We start from the raw sequence: 22,697 nt of genomic DNA on the forward strand, positions 1-22,697 counted from the left end.
ATTGAGTTCCTATAAATAGTTATTCTTATTTTTATAGCTGGTGTGTATATTTGACCCACACCCTTCTCCATATCTAATCCGACATTTGGGAAATCTTCGCTAGTTTAAACGTAAATTAACCTAACTCAAAATCTAATTTATACACAAAATTCTTATTTGGGCGATATTACATCGATAAAAGCAAGATTGACGATTTTTAAGCAACATGTATATTGTAAAATTATAAGTAGATAGTTATTATTATTTTTATAATTTGTTACACGAATGTAAAAGCTCAACTCCTCCATAATTTATATTATGTTCAGTCTTTATGTGGTGCTTAGAAATATTGGAATTTGCTTTAGTTTTATGTTTACGAATTCTAGTTTTCAGCCTCCTCCACATTTGTCCGATAGTAACAAACTTTCCAGCAACAAACTTGTATCTGTAATTTTTTATCTACTTTCTTAGCTGATATCTTTCTTATGATTAGAGATAATTCGAGATAATAATTAGAGATTCTTTCTCTATCTAAAACCGGTCTTTGTCTGTCGATAAGTTAATACTAAGATCAATCTGTACTTAAACTACAAAGCGGTGGCTCTGTACTTAGATTAAATAGCTGAAAATTACCAAACTTCAAGCCTTTGTGCAATTGTTATCAAACCGAATTTTAAAAAACTATTATCACACTCGGAAAGAGCGCTCTTTAAATTATCTTAACCCGGGTTTTCGTTGGTAAATGTCTATCGGCGACATGCTTAAATCGCCCTTAATATACATCCCTACACGCAAAAACGCTTAATTACTATTCCTTTAAACAACTTTCTTATTTGATAGGAGGAAAACTGTAGAAGTATAGATCTATCTTATCTACAATTTGCTGCTCTTTCTAATGGTGTATAACACGCGGCTATCGCTGCTTGGTTATAGAGTTTTTTCCTGGTGATATAAGAAAGTTATTGATCCCAACAATGTTTAAAAGTAGTTAAAACGTGTGAATTTGGTAATTTTTTGACCAAAAACGTCCTTGTGTAAGTCTATAACTTCATGATATACTTCTATAGTTTTCCTCATATCAAATATGTAAGAAAGTTGTTTAGAGGTAGAACAATTAAACGTTTCTGTATATAGAGATGTATATTAAAGGTGATTTAACCATGATGCTAATTGATATTGACCAACAAAAACCCGGATTAAGATATTTGAAGGAGCGTTCTTTCTGATTGTGAACACAGTTTTTTAAAATTCGGTTTGATAACAATTGCACAAGGGCTTGAAGTTTGGTAATATTAAGCTATTTTACGTACAGAGCGGTGTTCTTCATCTTTTATTGATTTTAATATTAACATATCGGCAAACGAGGACCGACGATTTCATAAAGAAAGAATCAAGCTTTCATATGGTGCATTTAGTGTTCTGCTATATCTAATAATAAGAAAGATATCAGCTAATAAAATAGATAGGAAATTGCGGATAAAAATTTGTTGTTGGAAGGTTTGTTGCTATCGTTGCTATCGTCACATCGTCAATCGGGCATTTCCACTTTCGTATTGGCCAAGGATTAAGCTTTCGAATGAGACATTGTTTATCGAAATCGGTTCACTGGTTCTCATGTTATAATTAAAATACTATACATGTAAAATTTTGTTTAATTGGGGGCTAACTTCACATAGGTGTCATTATGAATAATTATGTTGTAATCTCAACAAGTTTAGTGAAAATAACTTTTTATTTTGTGCGTGGGTATAAATTAAACAATTTGAGGTTAGGATTTAATACGAGAAAATACATGGTTAACATTGCTTGTTGTCAGTTGTAATTGTCATTTGGTTAAATACACAGTTTGTTGCTATCGTCACACGGGCTATTTATTTATTTTTATTTTGTAACCATGTCTTTTTTAATAACTATTTTAATTTAACTAAACTACTATTAAATAAGCTACTATACTTATTTATCATTTATATTTACAACATAAAGATATTTCAGCTTTCAGTCATTTGATAGATCAATTGATACACAATCCATTAACACAAAGTCTATTAATACACATTTGGTAGAAACAATTCTATCTAACGCCATTTAATTGTCGTTCTGCATCGATAGCCTAAGAAACAAGGTTTTCATCCGAAAATATGTTGTAATCTCAACAAGTTTAGTGAAAATAACTTTTTATTTTGTGCGTGGGTATAAATTAAACAATTTCAGGTTAGAATTTAATACGAAAATGCAATTTTAACATTGCTTTTAACTTCCAAAAAGAAACGTCAAATCGCAACTTTAAAGTGATTTTTCGGTAAGTACTACACTTTTCCGCACTTTTTTTTTATCATTAACACATCTTTTGAGTCATTTCCTACCGATTAAAAAAAATTCATCGATTTTTAAGAGGGACAGCTAATCTTAATATATGCCAAAAATTCATTTAATTAATACAAAATCAAATTAACTCATCTTATGAGTAACAACAAAAAAAATGGTTTTCCTAAATTAACTTTAATAACAATGCTTATTTACGAGAGATAAATTTTTAAAATAAAATAGATAACTGCGGTTATCGACTGAAATATCGATATTAGAGAGAACCCGTTTATTATTTGAGAGAGAGAGTAGGAAAAAACTAGTTAGAACCGTTCTTTGAAAATAACAAATGGCCGATGTCTTAAGTTGTCATCAAACTCGTTAAAAAAAAAAATAGAATTAAATAAATGAACGTTATTCAAGAAAAACTAATAAATCTTTACACACAAGTAAGTATTGATCAAAATTATAGGAAACTCTTGTGAGTTGTTCTTTGAGTTTGATTCTTTGAATTTTCTTTTTGTAGGTTATGTTAAATAATAGAATAAAATTATCATCCGACTCACTGTATAAAAGAAAGGATTGTAGTTCAATGTGGTATCTGGATTATGGAATTGTCTCTTGTGTTCGGGGCACTAACTAATTTTCTGGATTATCTACAGGATTCTTCTTACGGGTAATTGCACTGTTTGTTCTTCGGACATAGGGTCTTGGATGATCTCGAAGAAGTATCGGTAATTCTCGGAATAGGTTGTAGGATCTTTTATTTTAATATTGTAAGTTGGTTTGACTTTTTTTTTTTTTTTTAATTATCTTAAATTTTCGAGGTTATCTCTTCAAAAATTCTTCTATCTGACGACGTGGATTCGACGCTGGTCCGATGACGACTCTTTCACTCCCTGTTCTCGATCTCCTTATATACCCCGGCACTCCAACTGTTTTTTCCTCGTTTCTGATTGGCTCTTAGCTTCGCGCCCTTTTCAAAATTCAAAATTCTTGCTTCGAAACTAGCGTCATCTCTTGATTTTTCTCGGAATTAACCTTCAAAATTTAATTCTTTTTTCGTTGATTTCTCCCTTATTCCTTTATGAAACATAATAAAACTTCGTATTCAACGTTGTCTTTTCTTGTTTATAGACATACATTGGAGTACATGCCAAATTTCAACAATGAGTAAAGTTAGAAAAATTCAAATTTAAATCAAGGATTTCTTTCTCAAAATAACGTTAAAACCTCAAAAGATGGATGAAAAATGTGCTTTAAGAGCTGAACTATAATAATTGATACATTTGGAAATAAACAAAACGGTTTAAGATAAGATTTTCACCAACAAAAAATCTCTCTGTCACTAATTTTAGGTTATGTTCTCTCGGTGAACTAAGAGAATGTTAAAATTATTACAATATCCACTATGGTTATTTAGAGGATAAATTTATCAAGAGGTGGTAAAAGTGGGCCTAAATTGTTTAAATAGTTGATTGTAAAGATTTGTGTACAGAAGGAATAAATTTAAATGCAACTTTACGAGTTTTCTTAACAATAAAAATTATGTTTGACATAGATAAATTATATATATATATCACAAGGAAAAAGATTGCGAAGGCAAAATGATGCTAGAGCAAGTAAATTTTAGCAATTAAGTCGAAAATGCCGAAATGGACGTCTATGACAGAAGAAAAAACTTGTAGAATGGCAGAATATAGAAAGCTAAGCAAAAAGATGTCTAAGCCAGAATGATGCTGTTGACACAAAAATTTTCTTTTGAAAAAATATAGATACGAAATATAAAGTAGAGTTAAGCACCAAGTTATATGATGCAAGATGATGGAGTACTTACTTGATATTACTTGCAGATTACACCAAAAAACTAGATACTACTTAAAGATTAGATACTGCATGCAGACAACTGGATGTTGCTAATGAAAAAATTCACACTGCTAATAGAAGATTAACTATTACTTGCAGAAAGCTGGAAATAAAGATACTTGTTGGAGATACCAAGTACTAGATGAAAAAAACTAGATATTGCATAAAAAAGTCTAGATACTGTTAAACACTGTTATTACAACATACATATTGTTGATGAAGGACTAAGATACTACTAATAAATGATTGATTTGATGAGGTCTAATAGATGTCTATGGCAGAATAATGTTGGAAGCCTTTTTATTTCTTATATTACGTCTTTTCCAAGTAAGTTGTGGTCTTTTTTTGCAGTATCTAGCATTTTATAACCAACAGATAATTTTTTTAAATAGTATTAGTATTATTTAGTCTTTTACTAGCAGTATTTAATCTTCTGATAGCAATAATTAGTCTTTTGCCAATAATATCTAGCTTTCTCCAAGCTATTAGTCTTTCCAAGTATACAGGGTGTTCAGAAATTGGCGGATAATCTACACGTAGCGACATTCTAAAAGTAGTTAATAGTCTTTTGGAAACAGTATCTTGCTTTTCCAAGCAGATAATAGTTTCTCCCAGCAGTATTTAGCAGATTGTAATCTTTTCCACCAGTATCTAGCATTTTGAAAGCAGTAGGTACTCTTTTTGGAGATCATATCTCTTCTTTCCAAGCAGTTATTAGTCTATTCCAGCAGTATCTAACATTCTGGAAGCAGTAGGTAGCCTTTTAGAAAGCATATCTCTTTTCCAAACAATTATTAAAGTCTTTGAAAACAATAAGTAGTCTTGGAAGCAGTATTCTGCCTGTACAAATAGGTCAAAACCTTTAATAGCAGTGTTTAGCGTTCTGGAAGTAATAGGTATTATTTTGGAAACAGTATCTAGTCTTTTCCAAGTAAGTTGTGATCTTTTTCTGTAGTATCTAGGATTTTGAAATAGTATTTCCTGTTTCCAAGCAGTTTTTAGTCTTTTACTAGCAGTATTTAATCTTCCTATAGCAATAATTAGTCTTTTGCCAATAATATCTAGCTTTCTCCAAGCAATTAGTCTTTCCAAGTATACAGGGTGTTCACAAATTGGCGGATAATCTACACGTAGCGACATTCTACGACCGACTCTGAATCGAAAATCTTAATATTAAAATGTTGTTCTACACTGTTGCCAAATGTGTTTTTCATGAAGATTCATGAAAATAACTTTAACAAAAAAACTAGTTTTCAAAATTTACATGTTCGTCTCATTTTACATCTTTTATACTCCATATGTCCGTCCTATGCCTAACATTAATAGTTTGAGAAATAATTAGGGTTTTTTGAAAAATGCTCACATATATAATGGATAAATTATGGATTTCTTCATTTGTATAGACATTATTTACGTTATTAATATCCATTTTAACTGGTTTTAAACTCACAAGCATCAAACAACATAAATCAGACTTTGACGTTTGTCAATAAGTCATTAAACATTTGTTTTCCATGGCACACTAAGCTAAATATCTATGTGTTCATTTTTCAAAAAACCCTAATTATCTCCCAAACTATTAATGTTAGGTATGATGGATATAAAAGATGTAGAATGAGACACCGAAGACGACTAAGTAATAAAATATAGGAAAGTGACCAAACGTTCTCGACACCAAAACATAGTCCATCATGTTGCTTAAGCATGTTCTGAATCCTAAATTGATATCCCAAAAATCGAGTGTTCTCTGATCTTTTGAATAAATGTCTGCTGGAGCAGATTTTTCTAGAAAAATTCGAATAACTCGAGAACGGCCGAATCAAATTGCAAAAAGTAATGTTATTTATAAACCTTGAAAGCAGACAAATCCAAATATGTAAAAATATACAGGGTGTTCCATTTAAAAAAATAAAGTAGGTGGCGACTTCCGGTATAACCAGAAGTGCAAGAAATTTGAAAATATTTTAGTCGATGAGATCGTAATTGATAATACTTAAGTCTGAATGCTCAAATTTTTATTTTCGCCAGAACCCAAAAAACGTCTAATGACCGGTCTCGCTGAGACACCCTGTATATCAAGCGCACGTTTTAATCTGGCGTGGAGGGAGTTAAGCACCATGTTATATGATGCAAGATGATGGAGTACTTTAATATTCAAGACAACGTGTACTTTTTTTTACCGCCACGTATTGCTTACAAAAGACCAAATACTTTTTGTTGACTAAATGCTGCTGCTGAAAACCAAATATTGATTGTGGAAGACTAGATATTGCTTGCAGAAGTCCAAATATTGGTTGCAGAATACTAGATACTACTACCAGAAAACTAAATATTGCTATCAGAAAACTAAATACTACTTAAAGGTTAGATACTGCATGCAGACAACTAGATGTTGCTAATGAAAAAATTCACACTGCTAACAGAAGATTAACTAGTACTAGCAGAAAGCTGGATATAAAGATACTTGTTGGAGATGCCAAGTACTAGATATCACATAAAAAAGTCTAGATATTGTTAGACACTATTATTATACAGGGTGTCTCACATAACTGGTTCGAACATTTTTAGGTTCCACTATTCGTAGAGGTTTGAAATTTTGGTGGCATCTTTTGTTCATTCTGAACTTTCGATCTAAAATATTTTCAAGATGGTCACCTCTTCCGGTCTACCGGAAGTAAACCACAACTTCGTTATTTTAAATGGAATGCTAAAGTTTTTATTACACCTTTCACTTATACATAAAAAAATATGTTGAATTTGATAAAAGTTGTTGGTACCTAACGTTTTTTGTTTTCGAGTTATTTTGATTTGAAGGTATTTTTGGCAAATTTCACCATGCTCTTTAAAAGCCCATATCTCAGCTAACGTTCATTAAAAAAAACCTCTAAAATGGCCTATTTATTGTAGTTTCCCTCATATTGCGCAAATACACCATACATGCGATACGTCATTGGAAAGCTAAAAATATGCTCTTTTCATTAACATAATAATCAAGTATAGTTCTATAACGGCAGTATATTCTATTTAAAAAAGTACCTTAAGAACGTATCAACCCCATTTCTTTAACTTCAAAAATAAACGAAATATTTTGAAATCACGAAAATTTGACTTTTTGGCTATAACTTAAAACCAAAAGAAGATAGAGGTTTGGTGTTTGCGGGATTGGATTAGTCTGGAAAAAAGAGACCGGGACATGGCACCTACTTTTTTCGTATCTCTTATAGAGTCTGAGATAGCCTATAATAACACCCAAATTTGCCCACCCAAGTAGGTCAAAACCTTTAACACTAGTGTTTAACGTTCTGGAAGCAATAGATATTATTTTGAAAATAGTATCTAGTCTTTTACTAGCAGTATTTAATTTTCTGATAGTAATAATTAGTCTTTTGCCAACAATATCTAGCTATCTCCAAGCAATTAGTAGTCTTTCCAATTATATTTAGCATTTTAAAAGTAGTTAATAGTCTTTTGGAAACAGTATCTTGCTTTTCCAAGCAGATAATAGTTTCTCCCAGCAGTATTTAGCAGATTGTAATCTTTTCCACCAGTATCTAGCATTTTGAAAGCAGTAGGTACTCTTTTTGGAGATCATATCTCTTCTTTCCAAGCAGGTATTAGTCTTTTCCAGCAGTATCTAACATTCTGGAAGCAGTAGGTAGCCTTTTAGAAAGCATATCTCTTTTCCAAACAATTATTAAAGTATTTGAAAGCAATAAGTAGTCTTGGAAGCAGTATTCTGTATTCTGTTTAACGTTCTGGAAGCAATAGATATTATTTTGAAAATAGTATCTAGTCTTTTACTAGCAGTATTTAATTTTCTGATAGTAATAATTAGTCTTTTGCCAACAATATCTAGCTATCTCCAAGCAATTAGTAGTCTTTCCAATTATATTTAGCATTTTAAAAGTAGTTAATAGTCTTTTGGAAACAGTATCTTGCTTTTCCAAGCAGATAATAGTTTCTCCCAGCAGTATTTAGCAGATTGTAATCTTTTCCACCAGTATCTAGCATTTTGAAAGCAGTAGGTACTCTTTTTGGAGATCATATCTCTTCTTTCCAAGCAGGTATTAGTCTTTTCCAGCAGTATCTAACATTCTGGAAGCAGTAGGTAGCCTTTTAGAAAGCATATCTCTTTTCCAAACAATTATTAAAGTATTTGAAAGCAATAAGTAGTCTTGGAAGCAGTATTCTGTATTCTGTTTAACGTTCTGGAAGCAATAGATATTATTTTGAAAATAGTATCTAGTCTTTTACTAGCAGTATTTAATTTTCTGATAGTAATAATTAGTCTTTTGCCAACAATATCTAGCTATCTCCAAGCAATTAGTAGTCTTTCCAATTATATTTAGCATTTTAAAAGTAGTTAATAGTCTTTTGGAAACAGTATCTTGCTTTTCCAAGCAGATAATAGTTTCTCCCAGCAGTATTTAGCAGATTGTAATCTTTTCCACCAGTATCTAGCATTTTGAAAGCCCTAGGTACTCTTTTTGGAGATCATATCTCTTCTTTCCAAGCAGGTATTAGTCTTTTCCAGCAGTATCTAACATTCTGGAAGCAGTAGGTAGCCTTTTAGAAAGCATATCTCTTTTCCAAACAATTATTAAAGTATTTGAAAGCAATAAGTAGTCTTGGAAGCAGTATTCTGTATTCTGTTTAACGTTCTGGAAGCAATAGATATTATTTTGAAAATAGTATCTAGTCTTTTACTAGCAGTATTTAATTTTCTGATAGTAATAATTAGTCTTTTGCCAACAATATCTAGCTATCTCCAAGCAATTAGTAGTCTTTCCAATTATATTTAGCATTTTAAAAGTAGTTAATAGTCTTTTGGAAACAGTATCTTGCTTTTCCAAGCAGATAATAGTTTCTCCCAGCAGTATTTAGCAGATTGTAATCTTTTCCACCAGTATCTAGCATTTTGAAAGCAGTAGGTACTCTTTTTGGAGATCATATCTCTTCTTTCCAAGCAGGTATTAGTCTTTTCCAGCAGTATCTAACATTCTGGAAGCAGTAGGTAGCCTTTTAGAAAGCATATCTCTTTTCCAAACAATTATTAAAGTATTTGAAAGCAATAAGTAGTCTTGGAAGCAGTATTCTGTATTCTGTTTAACGTTCTGGAAGCAATAGATATTATTTTGAAAATAGTATCTAGTCTTTTACTAGCAGTATTTAATTTTCTGATAGTAATAATTAGTCTTTTGCCAACAATATCTAGCTATCTCCAAGCAATTAGTAGTCTTTCCAATTATATTTAGCATTTTAAAAGTAGTTAATAGTCTTTTGGAAACAGTATCTTGCTTTTCCAAGCAGATAATAGTTTCTCCCAGCAGTATTTAGCAGATTGTAATCTTTTCCACCAGTATCTAGCATTTTGAAAGCAGTAGGTACTCTTTTTGGAGATCATATCTCTTCTTTCCAAGCAGGTATTAGTCTTTTCCAGCAGTATCTAACATTCTGGAAGCAGTAGGTAGCCTTTTAGAAAGCATATCTCTTTTCCAAACAATTATTAAAGTATTTGAAAGCAATAAGTAGTCTTGGAAGCAGTATTCTGTATTCTGTTTAACGTTCTGGAAGCAATAGATATTATTTTGAAAATAGTATCTAGTCTTTTACTAGCAGTATTTAATTTTCTGATAGTAATAATTAGTCTTTTGCCAACAATATCTAGCTATCTCCAAGCAATTAGTAGTCTTTCCAATTATATTTAGCATTTTAAAAGTAGTTAATAGTCTTTTGGAAACAGTATCTTGCTTTTCCAAGCAGATAATAGTTTCTCCCAGCAGTATTTAGCAGATTGTAATCTTTTCCACCAGTATCTAGCATTTTGAAAGCACTAGGTACTCTTTTTGGAGATCATATCTCTTCTTTCCAAGCAGGTATTAGTCTTTTCCAGCAGTATCTAACATTCTGGAAGCAATAGGTAGCCTTTTAGAAAGCATATCTCTTTTCCAAACAATTATTAAAGTATTTGAAAGCAATAAGTAGTCTTGGAAGCAGTATTCTGTATTCTGTTTAACGTTCTGGAAGCAATAGATATTATTTTGAAAATAGTATCTAGTCTTTTACTAGCAGTATTTAATTTTCTGATAGTAATAATTAGTCTTTTGCCAACAATATCTAGCTATCTCCAAGCAATTAGTAGTCTTTCCAATTATATTTAGCATTTTAAAAGTAGTTAATAGTCTTTTGGAAACAGTATCTTGCTTTTCCAAGCAGATAATAGTTTCTCCCAGCAGTATTTAGCAGATTGTAATCTTTTCCACCAGTATCTAGCATTTTGAAAGCAGTAGGTACTCTTTTTGGAGATCATATCTCTTCTTTCCAAGCAGGTATTAGTCTTTTCCAGCAGTATCTAACATTCTGGAAGCAGTAGGTAGCCTTTTAGAAAGCATATCTCTTTTCCAAACAATTATTAAAGTATTTGAAAGCAATAAGTAGTCTTGGAAGCAGTATTCTGTATTCTGTTTAACGTTCTGGAAGCAATAGATATTATTTTGAAAATAGTATCTAGTCTTTTACTAGCAGTATTTAATTTTCTGATAGTAATAATTAGTCTTTTGCCAACAATATCTAGCTATCTCCAAGCAATTAGTAGTCTTTCCAATTATATTTAGCATTTTAAAAGTAGTTAATAGTCTTTTGGAAACAGTATCTTGCTTTTCCAAGCAGATAATAGTTTCTCCCAGCAGTATTTAGCAGATTGTAATCTTTTCCACCAGTATCTAGCATTTTGAAAGCAGTAGGTACTCTTTTTGGAGATCATATCTCTTCTTTCCAAGCAGGTATTAGTCTTTTCCAGCAGTATCTAACATTCTGGAAGCAGTAGGTAGCCTTTTAGAAAGCATATCTCTTTTCCAAACAATTATTAAAGTCTTTGAAAGCAATAAGTAGTCTTGGAAGCAGTATTCTGTATTCTGTTTAGCGTTCTGGAAGTAATAGGTATTATTTTGAAAACAGTATCTAGTCTTTTCCAAGTAAGTTGTGGTCTGTTTCTGCAGTATCTAGCATTTTAGAAGCAATTTTTAATCCTTTTCTAGCAGTATTTAATCTTCTGATAGCAATTACTTAGTCTTTCCAACAATATTTAGCATTCTGAAAGTAGTTAATAGTCTTTTGGAATAATGTAGCAGTATTTGGTCTTCTCCAAGTAGGTCCTAATCTTTTCTAGTAGTATATAGCACTCTGAAAGCAGTAAGTAGCCTTATGGAAGCAGTACATATCGCATAAAAAAGTCTACATATTGTTGATGGAGGAGTTACATACTACTAATAGATGATTAAACACCTCCTGTAAAAGACTAGGCACTTTTTGCTAAAGATTAAGCACTGGTTGCAGAATAGTTAACATTGGTACTAAAATCTGATATTGCTGGCAAAAGACTACATATTGCTGAGAAAAGCCACAAAATTGTGGATAAAAATTCCTGGACGAAAAATGCAAAATGGAAGAGGTCACAAGAAAAAAGATAATGTTGGAAACAAGAAAATTTTAGCTACTAAAATGGAAGAATACAAGAATAAAATAAGCTGGGTGAGCAGAACAACCTTTTAAAGAAAAAGAGAGAGGGTATAAAAAAAATCATTCAAAGATATATAGGAAAGTATGCTGGCAGAAGGATGCTGAAGAACGGATAGGGACTGGAGAGAAAGAAGAGGAAAAAATAACTGCACCAGATTGAGAAAAGAACATAATCGTGCCAATGCGATTAAGAGCCCAGATAGAGGATAAACTTGATGAGCAAACGTCGTTCCAGCATAACAAGATCAAAATATAGATGTGTACCGAGATAACATATATAGAATGTATCAAGCAGACTGATCAAAAGTATTTACAGAAAAGTAACAGGAATGTTTAACTCTGATTTGGAGTTGTTAAAGAAATACAAATAGTAGATTAGTAAAGATGGCAAGATAGATTAAGAGATGCGCAATGGGTATCACCAGATTAATAATACTCTGGTAGGTAAGAAAGATGAAAATTAAAGCGAAATTAAATCTATACATGTTAGACAGACGCAAATTAACAAAGTGATGAAGTATCTGCAAAAATTTGTAGGAAAACCCAGAAGAAATAGCAACTTAAGAGCTTTAGCAGAAGAGATCTGGTTGGAATAGTACAAAACATCTACAAAAGATGGAGACCCAACACCGTGAGGTAAGATAAAGATGAAGAAGTATTGCTGATTCACATTAATTCATAGTGTTTATAAGTGTAAGGTATTCAGAGCAACTTGGATATAGCAATAATAAGTTACATTAATTATAATTTCTCTTTTTATCTATTATTATTTCTCCATACAATAAATAACTACATTTTTATTCTAATTTCCCTAAAAAAACCTTTCCTATTTTACAGAAGTTTTAGAAAAATATGGTTTAGGATCTTCGAAACGCAAAAAAGAAGACGAAGATGAGTAAATAACACTTCGAAGTAAAGTTAACTATCAAAACATTATCAAATATCATAGATAATAAAACTAAAACATAAAACAATACTATCTTTTTATTACTATGATTGTTTATCACGACTCAACAAAATAATTTATCTCCCTTTGTAAAGCAAAACGGATGATGATCATGATGATGAAGCAAAACAATTTATAAATGACATTGAAACGACCTTGAGTGTATTTGATTTAATTCGGCACGCGGCGTATAGATGGCAGAGCAATTTTGTGTAATTTAATTATTAATAAAAATAAATATATTAATTTAATACATCATTTTTATTATTATTACACTTGTTTCTTGATGATACAATCAAAAATTTACCTTATTTTTAAAGAAAAGACTCAAATAAATCCTGCCATCTGGTTGTCACAACCTCAAATTCAACAAAAATAATTTTTTATTTACAAATTTCTGTGAAGTACCTATTTATCAAGTAAGTAAATACTACAATAAATACATTCCTCGACTCAGATAAAGTGCATATATTGTAGTATGGGTTCCTCCCACAGTACAAAGAACGATTTTAATCAATCAACAATTCAACACCTTCAAGAAACGCTACACCTAAACAACGTTTTAATCGCAAATTTAAGTCAAGAAACCCGATCTTTAAAAGCGAAAATGGCTCAAAGCGCAGAAAAGGATTCTAATTTTTCTACAGTTCTCGAAACGATGCACGAAGAATTATTAAAGTTTAAAGAAAACATGACCGAGGTAACAGAAAACATCAATAAAAGCCAATCAGAAAAGGAAATAGAGAAATTAAAACGCGATAATACAGCGTTATACTCCAAATTGAAAGGTATTGACCTTAATTATTCCGCGGATAGTAACAAAATATCCGCGTTAATGATGTTAGAGGCTGAGATGAATGTTGAAAAGAATAAACTTGGGGCGAAATTGGAGGATTTAAAGGGAACTATGGAGAAGGCGACGATTAAATTTGTTGAGGAGATGGAAAAGGCACAAAAAGATATTGAAATGGTTTTGGGGAGGTGTAAAGAACGATTGGAATTAATTAAAGAGATGGGGATTAATCTTGAAAATTCGAAAGAAATGGAGAAAATCAAAAATATCCTTTTACAACAAAATAATGGTTTTATAAAGGATTTAATGGAAAAAAGTTGTAAGTAATAATAACACTAGTTTACTACAAATTTGAAGACTGATTTTTTTATAACACAAAATTTTAAGCTGACTGAAAGTTTTTCTCCATCACGTACAGTTTTTCAGATATCGCCAAAAATGTGGTTCATTTAGAAAATTTTTTATTTTACATAGTGTGTTTCTGTAGCTATGTTTGTATTAGTAATTTTTTAGGTTTTCTGTTGGTATTATCTAGAACCCATATAATATTTATGTTGTTTTCCTGATATTTAGTAACATTTTCAGTAACTAAATAGTTGAGGTTAAAATACTAATAAATTTTTAGATAAATACGATTTTAACGAAGTACATACTTATTGTAAAAACTTTTTCTAGGTAAATAAATGCCAAATGGGCCATAAAGACTAGATCCATAAAAAGATTGATCCCATTTATTACCATTTATTATTTATAAGCTCTAAATCGATTAAACATCGAAATTGTTGAAAATTAACTCAATCATAACTCAAAAACTAAAAGCGATGGGGAAATACTTTTTATACATAAAACCTTAGTAATGGGCCATAAAAACAAGATCCATAAAAAAATTGAACCCAATTATTACCATTTTTTATTTATAAGCTCTAAATCGATTAAACATCGAAATTGTTGAAAATTAACTCAATCATAACTCAAAAACTAAAAGCGATGGAGAAATACTTTTTATACATAAAACCTTAATAAAAGGCCATGAAGACTAGATCCACAAAAAAATGGAACATAATTATTACCATTTTTTATTTATAAGCTCTAAATCGATTAAACATCGAAATTGTTGAAAATTAACTCAATCATAACTCAAAAACTAAATGCGATGGGGAAATACTTTTTATACATAAAACCTTAGTAAAGGGCCATAAAAACAAGATCCATAAAAAAATTGAACCCAATTGTTACCATTTTCTATTTATAAGCTCTAAATCGATTAAACATCAAAATCGTTGAAAATTAACTCAATCATAACTCAAAAACTAAAAGCGATGGGGAAATACTTTTTATACATAAAACCTTAGTAATGGGCCATAAAAACAAGATCCATAAAAAAATTGAACCCAATTATTACCATTTTTTATTTATAAGCTCTAAATCGATTAAACATCAAAATCGTTGCAATTAACTCAATCATAACTCAAAAACTAAAAGCGATGGGGAAATACTTTTTATACATAAAACCTTAGTAATGGGCCATAAAAACAAGATCCATAAAAAAATTGAACCCAATTATTACCATTTTTTATTTATAAGCTCTAAATCGATTAAACATCAAAATCGTTGAAAATTAACTCAATCATAACTCAAAAACTAAAAGCGATGGGGAAATACTTTTTATACATAAAACCTTAGTAATGGGCCATAAAAACAAGATCCATAAAAAAATTGAACCCAATTATTACCATTTTTCATTTATAAGCTCTAAATCGATTAAACATCAAAATCGTTGAAAATTAACTCAATCATAACTCAAAAACTAAAAGCGATGGGGTAATACTTTTTATACATAAAACCTTAGTAAAGGGCCATAAAGACTAGATCCATAAAAAAATGGAACATAATTATTACCATTTTCTATTTATAAGCTCTAAATCGATTAAACATCCAAATTGTTGAAAATTAACTCAATCATAACTCAAAAACTAAAAGCGATGGGGAAATACTTTTTATACATAAAACCTTAGTAATGGGCCATAAAAACAAGATCCATAAAAAAATTGAACCCAATTATTACCATTTTTTATTTATAAGCTCTAAATCGATTAAACATCGAAATTGTTGAAAATTAACTCAATCATAACTCAAAAACTAAAAGCGATGGGGAAATACTTTTTATACATAAAACCTTAGTAATGGGCCATAAAAACAAGATCCATAAAAAGATTGAACCCAATTATTACCATTTTTTATTTATAAGCTCTAAATCGATTAAACATCAAAATTGTTGAAAATTAACTCAATCATAACTCAAAAACTAAAAGCGATGGGGAAATACTTTTTATACATAAAACCTTAGTAATGGGCCATAAAAACAAGATCCATAAAAAAATGGAACATAATTATTACCATTTTCTATTTATAAGCTCTAAATCGATTAAACATCGAAATTGTTGAAAATTAACGCAATCATAACTCAAAAACTAAAAGCGATGGGGAAATACTTTTTATACATAAAACCTTAGTAATGGGCCATAAAAACAAGATCCATAAAAAAATTGAACCCAATTATTACCATTTTTTATTTATAAGCTCTAAATCGATTAAACATCAAAATTGTTGAAAATTAACTCAATCATAACTCAAAAACTAAAAGCGATGGGGAAATACTTTTTATACATAAAACCTTAGTAATGGGCCATAAAAACAAGATCCATAAAAAGATTGAACCCAATTATTACCATTTTTTATTTATAAGCTCTAAATCGATTAAACATCAAAATCGTTGAAAATTAACTCAATCATAACTCAAAAACTAAAAGCGATGGGGAAATACTTTTTATACATAAAACCTTAGTAATGGGCCATAAAAACAAGATCCATAAAAAGATTGAACATAATTATTACCATTTTTTATTTATAAGCTCTAAATCGATTAAACATCGAAATTGTTGAAAATTAACTCAATCATAACTCAAAAACTAAAAGCGATGGGGAAATACTTTTTATAGAGAAAAAATGAGCTATATATGGACATGAAAGTAGAGATTTTGAGGTATTGATGCCAACTCAACAAAATCAAATTTTTTGGCATTTTTCCCATCTTTTCTTTTTCATTTAATCGCACCATAACCTACTCATTATATGTGAGTAGACTACTATTGAAATTGATTCCATAAATTTATATTTTTAATTAAAGTTTAAACGTCAATTGTGACACAAATTCAATGTTACCAACTGTAACCAACTTCACAACTAATTGTCAAAATCAAATGTCAATTTTATGAAACGTCATGTTTTTTTTACGATTAGTTAAGGTTAGGTTAACATAACCTATTAATCGGAGAATTTTACGATGTAGTGAAATGAACATTGTAATTCTCAAAAAAAAAAAAAACGTGAGTACTTTATAGAATATTATTAATTTAGGGTGAAATGTTAATCGTTATCACTTACCTGGTTTTATTTAGGGTGAAACAAACAATTTGGGACGGTAACTTGGTTGTGTCTGGTTTTCTTCCAAAAATTTTAAGGTTATGTTTGTACTTTTCAATTATTGAGGTTATAAAACCAATTTTTTAACAAAACGACGTGTACGCCAAGACGCTGTTAGATTAACTGCCCCTCCTCCGAAAATTTCACCCCTTATATACGATTTTCTTGAAACAAATGAAAAACGGTTCTCTCTGATTGGTTGAATTTTTCCGTGGGTCATCCATCTTTTAATATTCCTATTGTTTTGAGGTTATAAAATAAATGTTATTAAATTCTACCTTATTTCTTCGAATTTCCCCAAATAAAGATTTATTATTCTTTTCTTTCAGAACTGATGAAAGGATTTGACGAAAATTTCACTCTACGTTATGAATTTTGATGTAAAAACTTAAAAAAAAATATTCATCAACAAATACGTGTTATCAAGCTCCAAATTATTGTTAAACTAACTAATGAGTACCTTAATTATAATATTTAACTGGTTTGAAATCTTTTAATAACAAATTTAAAAAAATAAATTATAATTGTCAAATTTAAAAGTGAGGTTAGAAAAAACATGACGTTTCATAAAATTGACATTTAATTTTGACAAATTATTGTGAAGTTGGTTGCAATTGGTAACATTGAATTTGTGTCACATTGACGTTTAAGCTTTAAACAAAAATTTATTATCAATAAATTTCAGAATCAGCTTAAGATTTTTCTTCTAAACTAGTGTAATTAGTAGGGCACGGAACTTTTGTAACAAAACGATACGATTTCCCCTCTCCCATCGTTCTCAGCAGAAAATTTCATACAAAACTTGTTCTAAATTAAATTCTAAAACGAGTCTCTCAATAAAAAATATATAGTATATAAAATTTTTTTTGAGGTTATGTTCTTAATTATTGATCAAATCAAAAATTTTTATTAACAATATTTTTTTAGAATTACTTCAGGAACAGTGTTTGTTAATACAATTTTTTGCTAACTTGAAATTTTAATTTCCCTCTGAATAGTATGGTATCGAAATTAATTATCTCGATAATTATTGTTTTTATCAAAAAATGTTTTAAATAAAGTTTGTTTCAATTTCGATTTTGAATCGATTATCTTAATAAAAAAATTTTACATCTCTATTAATTAAGCATCTAAGTGTAATTATGTATAAAAATGGAAAAATTATTATTTTGAGGTTATCTCCTTAATTAGTGATTAAATCAAAAAAAAAAATTGACAAAGTTTGTTTAGAATTGTTTCAGGAACAATTTTTGTTAACACAATTTTTTTCTAACTTAAAATTTTAATTTCCCACTGAACAGTATGCTATAAAAATTAATATTTTTGAGGTTATATCCTTATTGTTGATTTAATCAGAAAATGTTGTTAACAAAATTTGTTTAGAATTACTTCAGGAACAGTGTTTGTTAATACAATTTTTTGCTAACTTGAAATTTTAATTTCCCTCTGAATAGTATGCTATGAAAATTAATTATCTCGATAATTATTGTTTCTATTAAAAAATTGTTGACAAAGTTTGTTTAGAATTGTTTCAAGAACAATTTTTGTTAACACAATTTTTTTCTAACTTAAAATTTTAATTTCCCACTGAACAGTATGCTATAAAAATTAATATTTTTGAGGTTATATCCTTATTGTTGATTTAATCAGAAAATGTTGTTAACAAAATTTGTTTAGAATTACTTCAGGAACAGTGTTTGTTAATACAATTTTTTGCTAACTTGAAATTTTAATTTCCCTCTGAATAGTATGCTATCGAAATTAATTATCTCGATAATTATTATTTTTATCAAAAAATGTTTTAAATAAAATTTGTTTCAATTTCGATTTTGAATCGATTATCTTAATAAAAATTTTTTACATCTCTATTAATTAAGCATCTAAGTGTAATTATGTATAAAAATGGAAAAATTATTATTTTGAGGTTATCTCCTTAATTATTGATTAAATCAAAAAAAATGTTGACAAAGTTTGTTTAGAATTGTTTCAAGAACAATTTTTGTTAACACAATTTTTTTCTAACTTGAAATTTTAATTTCCCACTGAACAGTATGCTACAAAAATTAATTTTTTTGAGGTTATATCCTTATTGTTGATTTAATCAGAAAATGTTGTTAACAAAATTTGTTTAGAATTACTTCAGGAACAGTGTTTGTTAATACAATTTTTTGCTAACTTGAAATTTTAATTTCCCTCTGAATAGTATGGTATCGAAATTAATTATCTCGATAATTATTGTTTTTATCAAAAAATGTTTTAAATAAAATTTGTTTCAATTTCGATTTTGAATCGATTATCTTAATAAAAAAATGTTACATCTCTATTAATTAAGCGTCTAAGTGTAGTTATGTATAAAAATGGAAAAATTATTATTTTGAGGTTATCTCCTTAATTATTGATTAAATCAAAAAATTTTGTTAACAATGTTTGTTAAGAATTGCTTCAGGAACAGTGTTTGTTAAAACAATTTTTTTCTAACTTGAAATTTTAATTTCCCACTGAACAGTATGCTACAAAAATTAATATTTTTGAGGTTATATCCTTATTGTTGATTTAATCAGAAAATGTTGTTAACAAAATTTGTTTAGAATTACTTCAGGAACAGTGTTTGTTAATACAATTTTTTGCTAACTTGAAATTTTAATTTCCCTCTGAATAGTATGGTATCGAAATTAATTATCTCGATAATTATTGTTTTTATCAAAAAATTTTTTAAATAAAATTTGTTTCAATTTCGATTTTGAAGCGATTATCTTAATAAAAAAATTTTACATCTCTATTAATTAAGCATCTAAGTGTAATTATGTATAAAAATGGAAAAATTATTATTTTGAGGTTATTTCCTTAATTATTGATTAAATCAAAAAAAAAAATTGACAAAGTTTGTTTAGAATTGTTTCAGGAACAATTTTTGTTAACACAATTTTTTTCTAACTTGAAATTTTAATTTCCCACTGAACAGTATGCTACAAAAATTAATATTTTTGAGGTTATATCCTTATTGTTGATTTAATCAAAAAATGTTGTTAACAAAATTTGTTTAGAATTACTTCAGGAACAGTGTTTGTTAATACAATTTTTTGCTAACTTAAAATTTTAATTTCCCTCTGAATAGTATGCTATCGAAATTAATTATCTCGATAATTATTGTTTTTATCAAAAAATGTTTTAAATAAAATTTGTTTCAATTTCGATTTTGAAGCGATTATCTTAATAAAAAATTTTTACATCTCTATTAATTAAGCATCTAAGTGTAATTATGTATAAAAACGGAAAAATTATTATTTTGAGGTTATCTCCTTAATTATTGATTAAATCAAAAAAAAATATTGACAAAGTTTGTTTAGAATTATTTCAGGAACAATTTTTGTTAACACAATTTCTTCCTAACTTGAAGTTTTAATTTCCCACTGAACAGTATGCTGTTGAGCACGAGTGGAGGGGGGAAATCGTATCGTTTTGTTACAAAAGTTCCGTGCCCTGCTAATTAGTAATAATAACTTTAGCAATAATACTAATTTTTTAGCTTTTTTAGCAAACAATATCCAAAAACCAGTCGCAAATCAATCAACATTGATACCAACTTTAAATCATCAAATAAAAAATAATTTAGATATTGAAATCGAAAAAGAGCCATTAAAAGAATTAAACATTTCTGAAAAGAATGTTGAAAAATTTCCCGAAAAACAACCTGATGATGACTTAAAAATTTTAATTTTTTACGCTGAAGAAAATGACGACGAAGACGTTGAAGATAAAACCCGTTCAATTCTCAGAAAGCTAACAAAAATGAATCTAACTAAAATCAAAGCGAATCGAATGGGTAAAAAAGGAGATAAACCTCGAGCTATAATCGTAACTTTAGATAAAGTTGATACATTAAATGATATCATGAAATCGCGATATACATTAAAAGAAACAGAATTTAAAGGTATAAAAATTATCAAGTTTAATAAGGATCATAAAAAAGCACCAAATACTGCGAAAAATGAGTTAGCAAAAAAAAATAAAGCTGCTGATGCAACTAATCCTTTATTATCAGACGAATCAGATTGCGAACAAGGTGAAGAGGTTAAAGAGAATGATGAAGATGAGAAAGACGAAGATTTACCATATAAAATAATTTTACATTATGTGCCAGAAAATGATAACGAATACGATCACGTCGTAGGGATTTTAAGAGTATTAACCAATCGGCCTTTAAGAAACGTAGGGTATCGAAGACTTGGATTAAAACCCAAAAATCACGTAAGACCGCTTGTCGTTTCATTCCAAAATGAGAAATATGTTAATGATTGTATAAAAAATCGATGTTTGTTGAAGGATAATGGATTTCCTAAGATTAGGGTTTGTTATTATCGAGATGATTTAGAATCACAAGTTGGCGGTTGAAGCTTATAATTTTTGTAATTTTGTGTAACAATTTTTTATTAATGATTTATATCGATAAAAAAAGCTGTTTATATAAATCATCGATTGCATTTTAATGTAATTTTTCTATTTTAATAAACACTTATTAAAAAAAATCTTTGAGAAAAGATTTGAAAAATAAGAAATACAATAGTTTGTGTCAATGAAATTAAAATCTCTAGATAATCTAGGGACTTTAAATGACATTAGCTATTAGCCCCATCTATGGAGTTTGCTGTGTATTTATATTAGGTCGGTAAAATAGTCGCTAGTTTTTATCAACTGTCAGATTTTAAAAAGGTTTTGTCAGTTACGTGTTCTTCAATTCGTAAGTTATCTTCAATTATTGACATAAAAATGAACAGTAATTTCCACTTATCTAATAAATAACTTTTAGGTTATGTGCCCTTCTTAGGAATGGAAAATGGACAGGAATCCGGAAAGCTAGATACACCAGCGTTAGATACACCAAAAAATTCTACAATAGAAGAAATAGATTAACCTACAATTTTGGGCCAATATTAGTATAAAATTAGAAGTTTGTGTCTTTTTATTTTATACAGAATTTAAGTCTACCTAGTTTCAAATAAATTTTTGACATATTTGTCAACTTCATAAAAAATCCTTTAAAATGAGTCCAAACTCGACATATTTACCTTTAATATTAATGGAAATAGGATCACTTCCGGTTTGAAACGTCAACGTCAATTTTGACATATTTGTCATCTTCATTAAAAACCCTTTAAAATGAGTCCAAACATGACGTAATTATCTCAAAAAACAAAAAAGTTACAATAAAAAACATTAAACCCGAAGTTAGCAACAATGAAGATAGCAATTTAATTTTTAAATATTAATACCAACCTTAATTTTTGATTTCTTTTAATTATATTTTTGTTTTTGTGAGAAATATTAAGACATTTTATAAAAATTAAGAATATGTCAAAATGACATTGACATTTCAAACCGGAAGTTGCTTATATCTCGAGTAATATTGGAATTAAACGTATCATGTTTGGACTCATTTTAAAGGATTTTTCACGACGATTACAAATATGTCAAAATTGACGTTGACATTTTTAACCGGAAGTTGACCATAACTTCATTAATATTGGAGATAAATATGTCGTGTTTGTACTCATTTTAAAGAATTTTTAATGAAAATTACAAATATGTCAAAATTGAGGTTGACATTTTGAACCTGAAGTTAGTTACCATATAATAGAATTCGTAATCTTCATAAAATAACCTTTAAAGGGAGTCCAAATTTGACGCATTTATCTCAAAAAAACAAAAAATTTGAACTTTCAACCTTTAATTTTGACATATTTGTCAACTTCATAAAAAATCCTTTAAAATGAGTCCAAACACGACATATTTAACTTTAATATTAATGAA

At 28.9% G+C, this 22,697-nt stretch overlaps 1 protein-coding gene and 1 long non-coding RNA gene across 9 annotated transcripts; both read left to right on the forward strand.

The window, feature by feature from the left end:
- The first annotated feature begins 2,427 nt into the window (after positions 1 to 2,427).
- On the forward strand, positions 2,428 to 12,864 carry LOC111418445 (uncharacterized). 7 transcript variants are annotated; one of them, XR_011640398.1, is made up of 5 exons: positions 2,428 to 2,732; positions 2,810 to 3,059; positions 3,421 to 12,107; positions 12,158 to 12,303; positions 12,505 to 12,864. It is a non-coding gene; the product is annotated as an uncharacterized lncRNA (long non-coding RNA). The 7 variants fall into 7 exon arrangements; XR_011640399.1 differs by having other exon boundaries at positions 12,162 to 12,303; XR_011640401.1 differs by having other exon boundaries at positions 12,186 to 12,303.
- A 188-nt stretch (positions 12,865 to 13,052) lies between these two features.
- Positions 13,053 to 21,755, forward strand: LOC111418444 (putative autophagy-related protein 11). Of its 2 annotated transcripts, none has more exons than XM_023050985.2 (2): positions 13,053 to 13,725; positions 20,416 to 21,755. In XM_023050985.2, exons 1-2 carry the CDS (start codon positions 13,092 to 13,094, stop codon positions 21,279 to 21,281), a joined length of 1,500 nt encoding a protein of 499 aa, XP_022906753.2. In that variant the 5' UTR covers positions 13,053 to 13,091; the 3' UTR covers positions 21,282 to 21,755. The 2 variants fall into 2 exon arrangements, with proteins under 2 accessions (XP_022906753.2, XP_022906754.2); XM_023050986.2 differs by having other exon boundaries at positions 13,054 to 13,725; positions 20,425 to 21,755.
- The last annotated feature ends 942 nt before the right edge of the window (positions 21,756 to 22,697 follow it).

The sequence above is a fragment of the Onthophagus taurus genome, chromosome 5, assembly GCF_036711975.1.
Source record: "Onthophagus taurus isolate NC chromosome 5, IU_Otau_3.0, whole genome shotgun sequence".
In the NCBI taxonomy this organism is placed as follows: Eukaryota; Metazoa; Arthropoda; class Insecta; order Coleoptera; family Scarabaeidae; genus Onthophagus; species Onthophagus taurus.

Bases quoted from the DNA above. Each gene is read 5' to 3' on its own strand.
- LOC111418444 (XM_023050985.2), top strand. From the start codon at position 13,092: ATGGGTTCCTCCCACAGTACAAAGAACGATTTTAATCAATCAACAATT. The intron at 13,726-20,415 runs GTAAGTAATAAT...CTAATTTTTTAG, and splicing joins GGATTTAATGGAAAAAAGTT to CTTTTTTAGCAAACAATATC.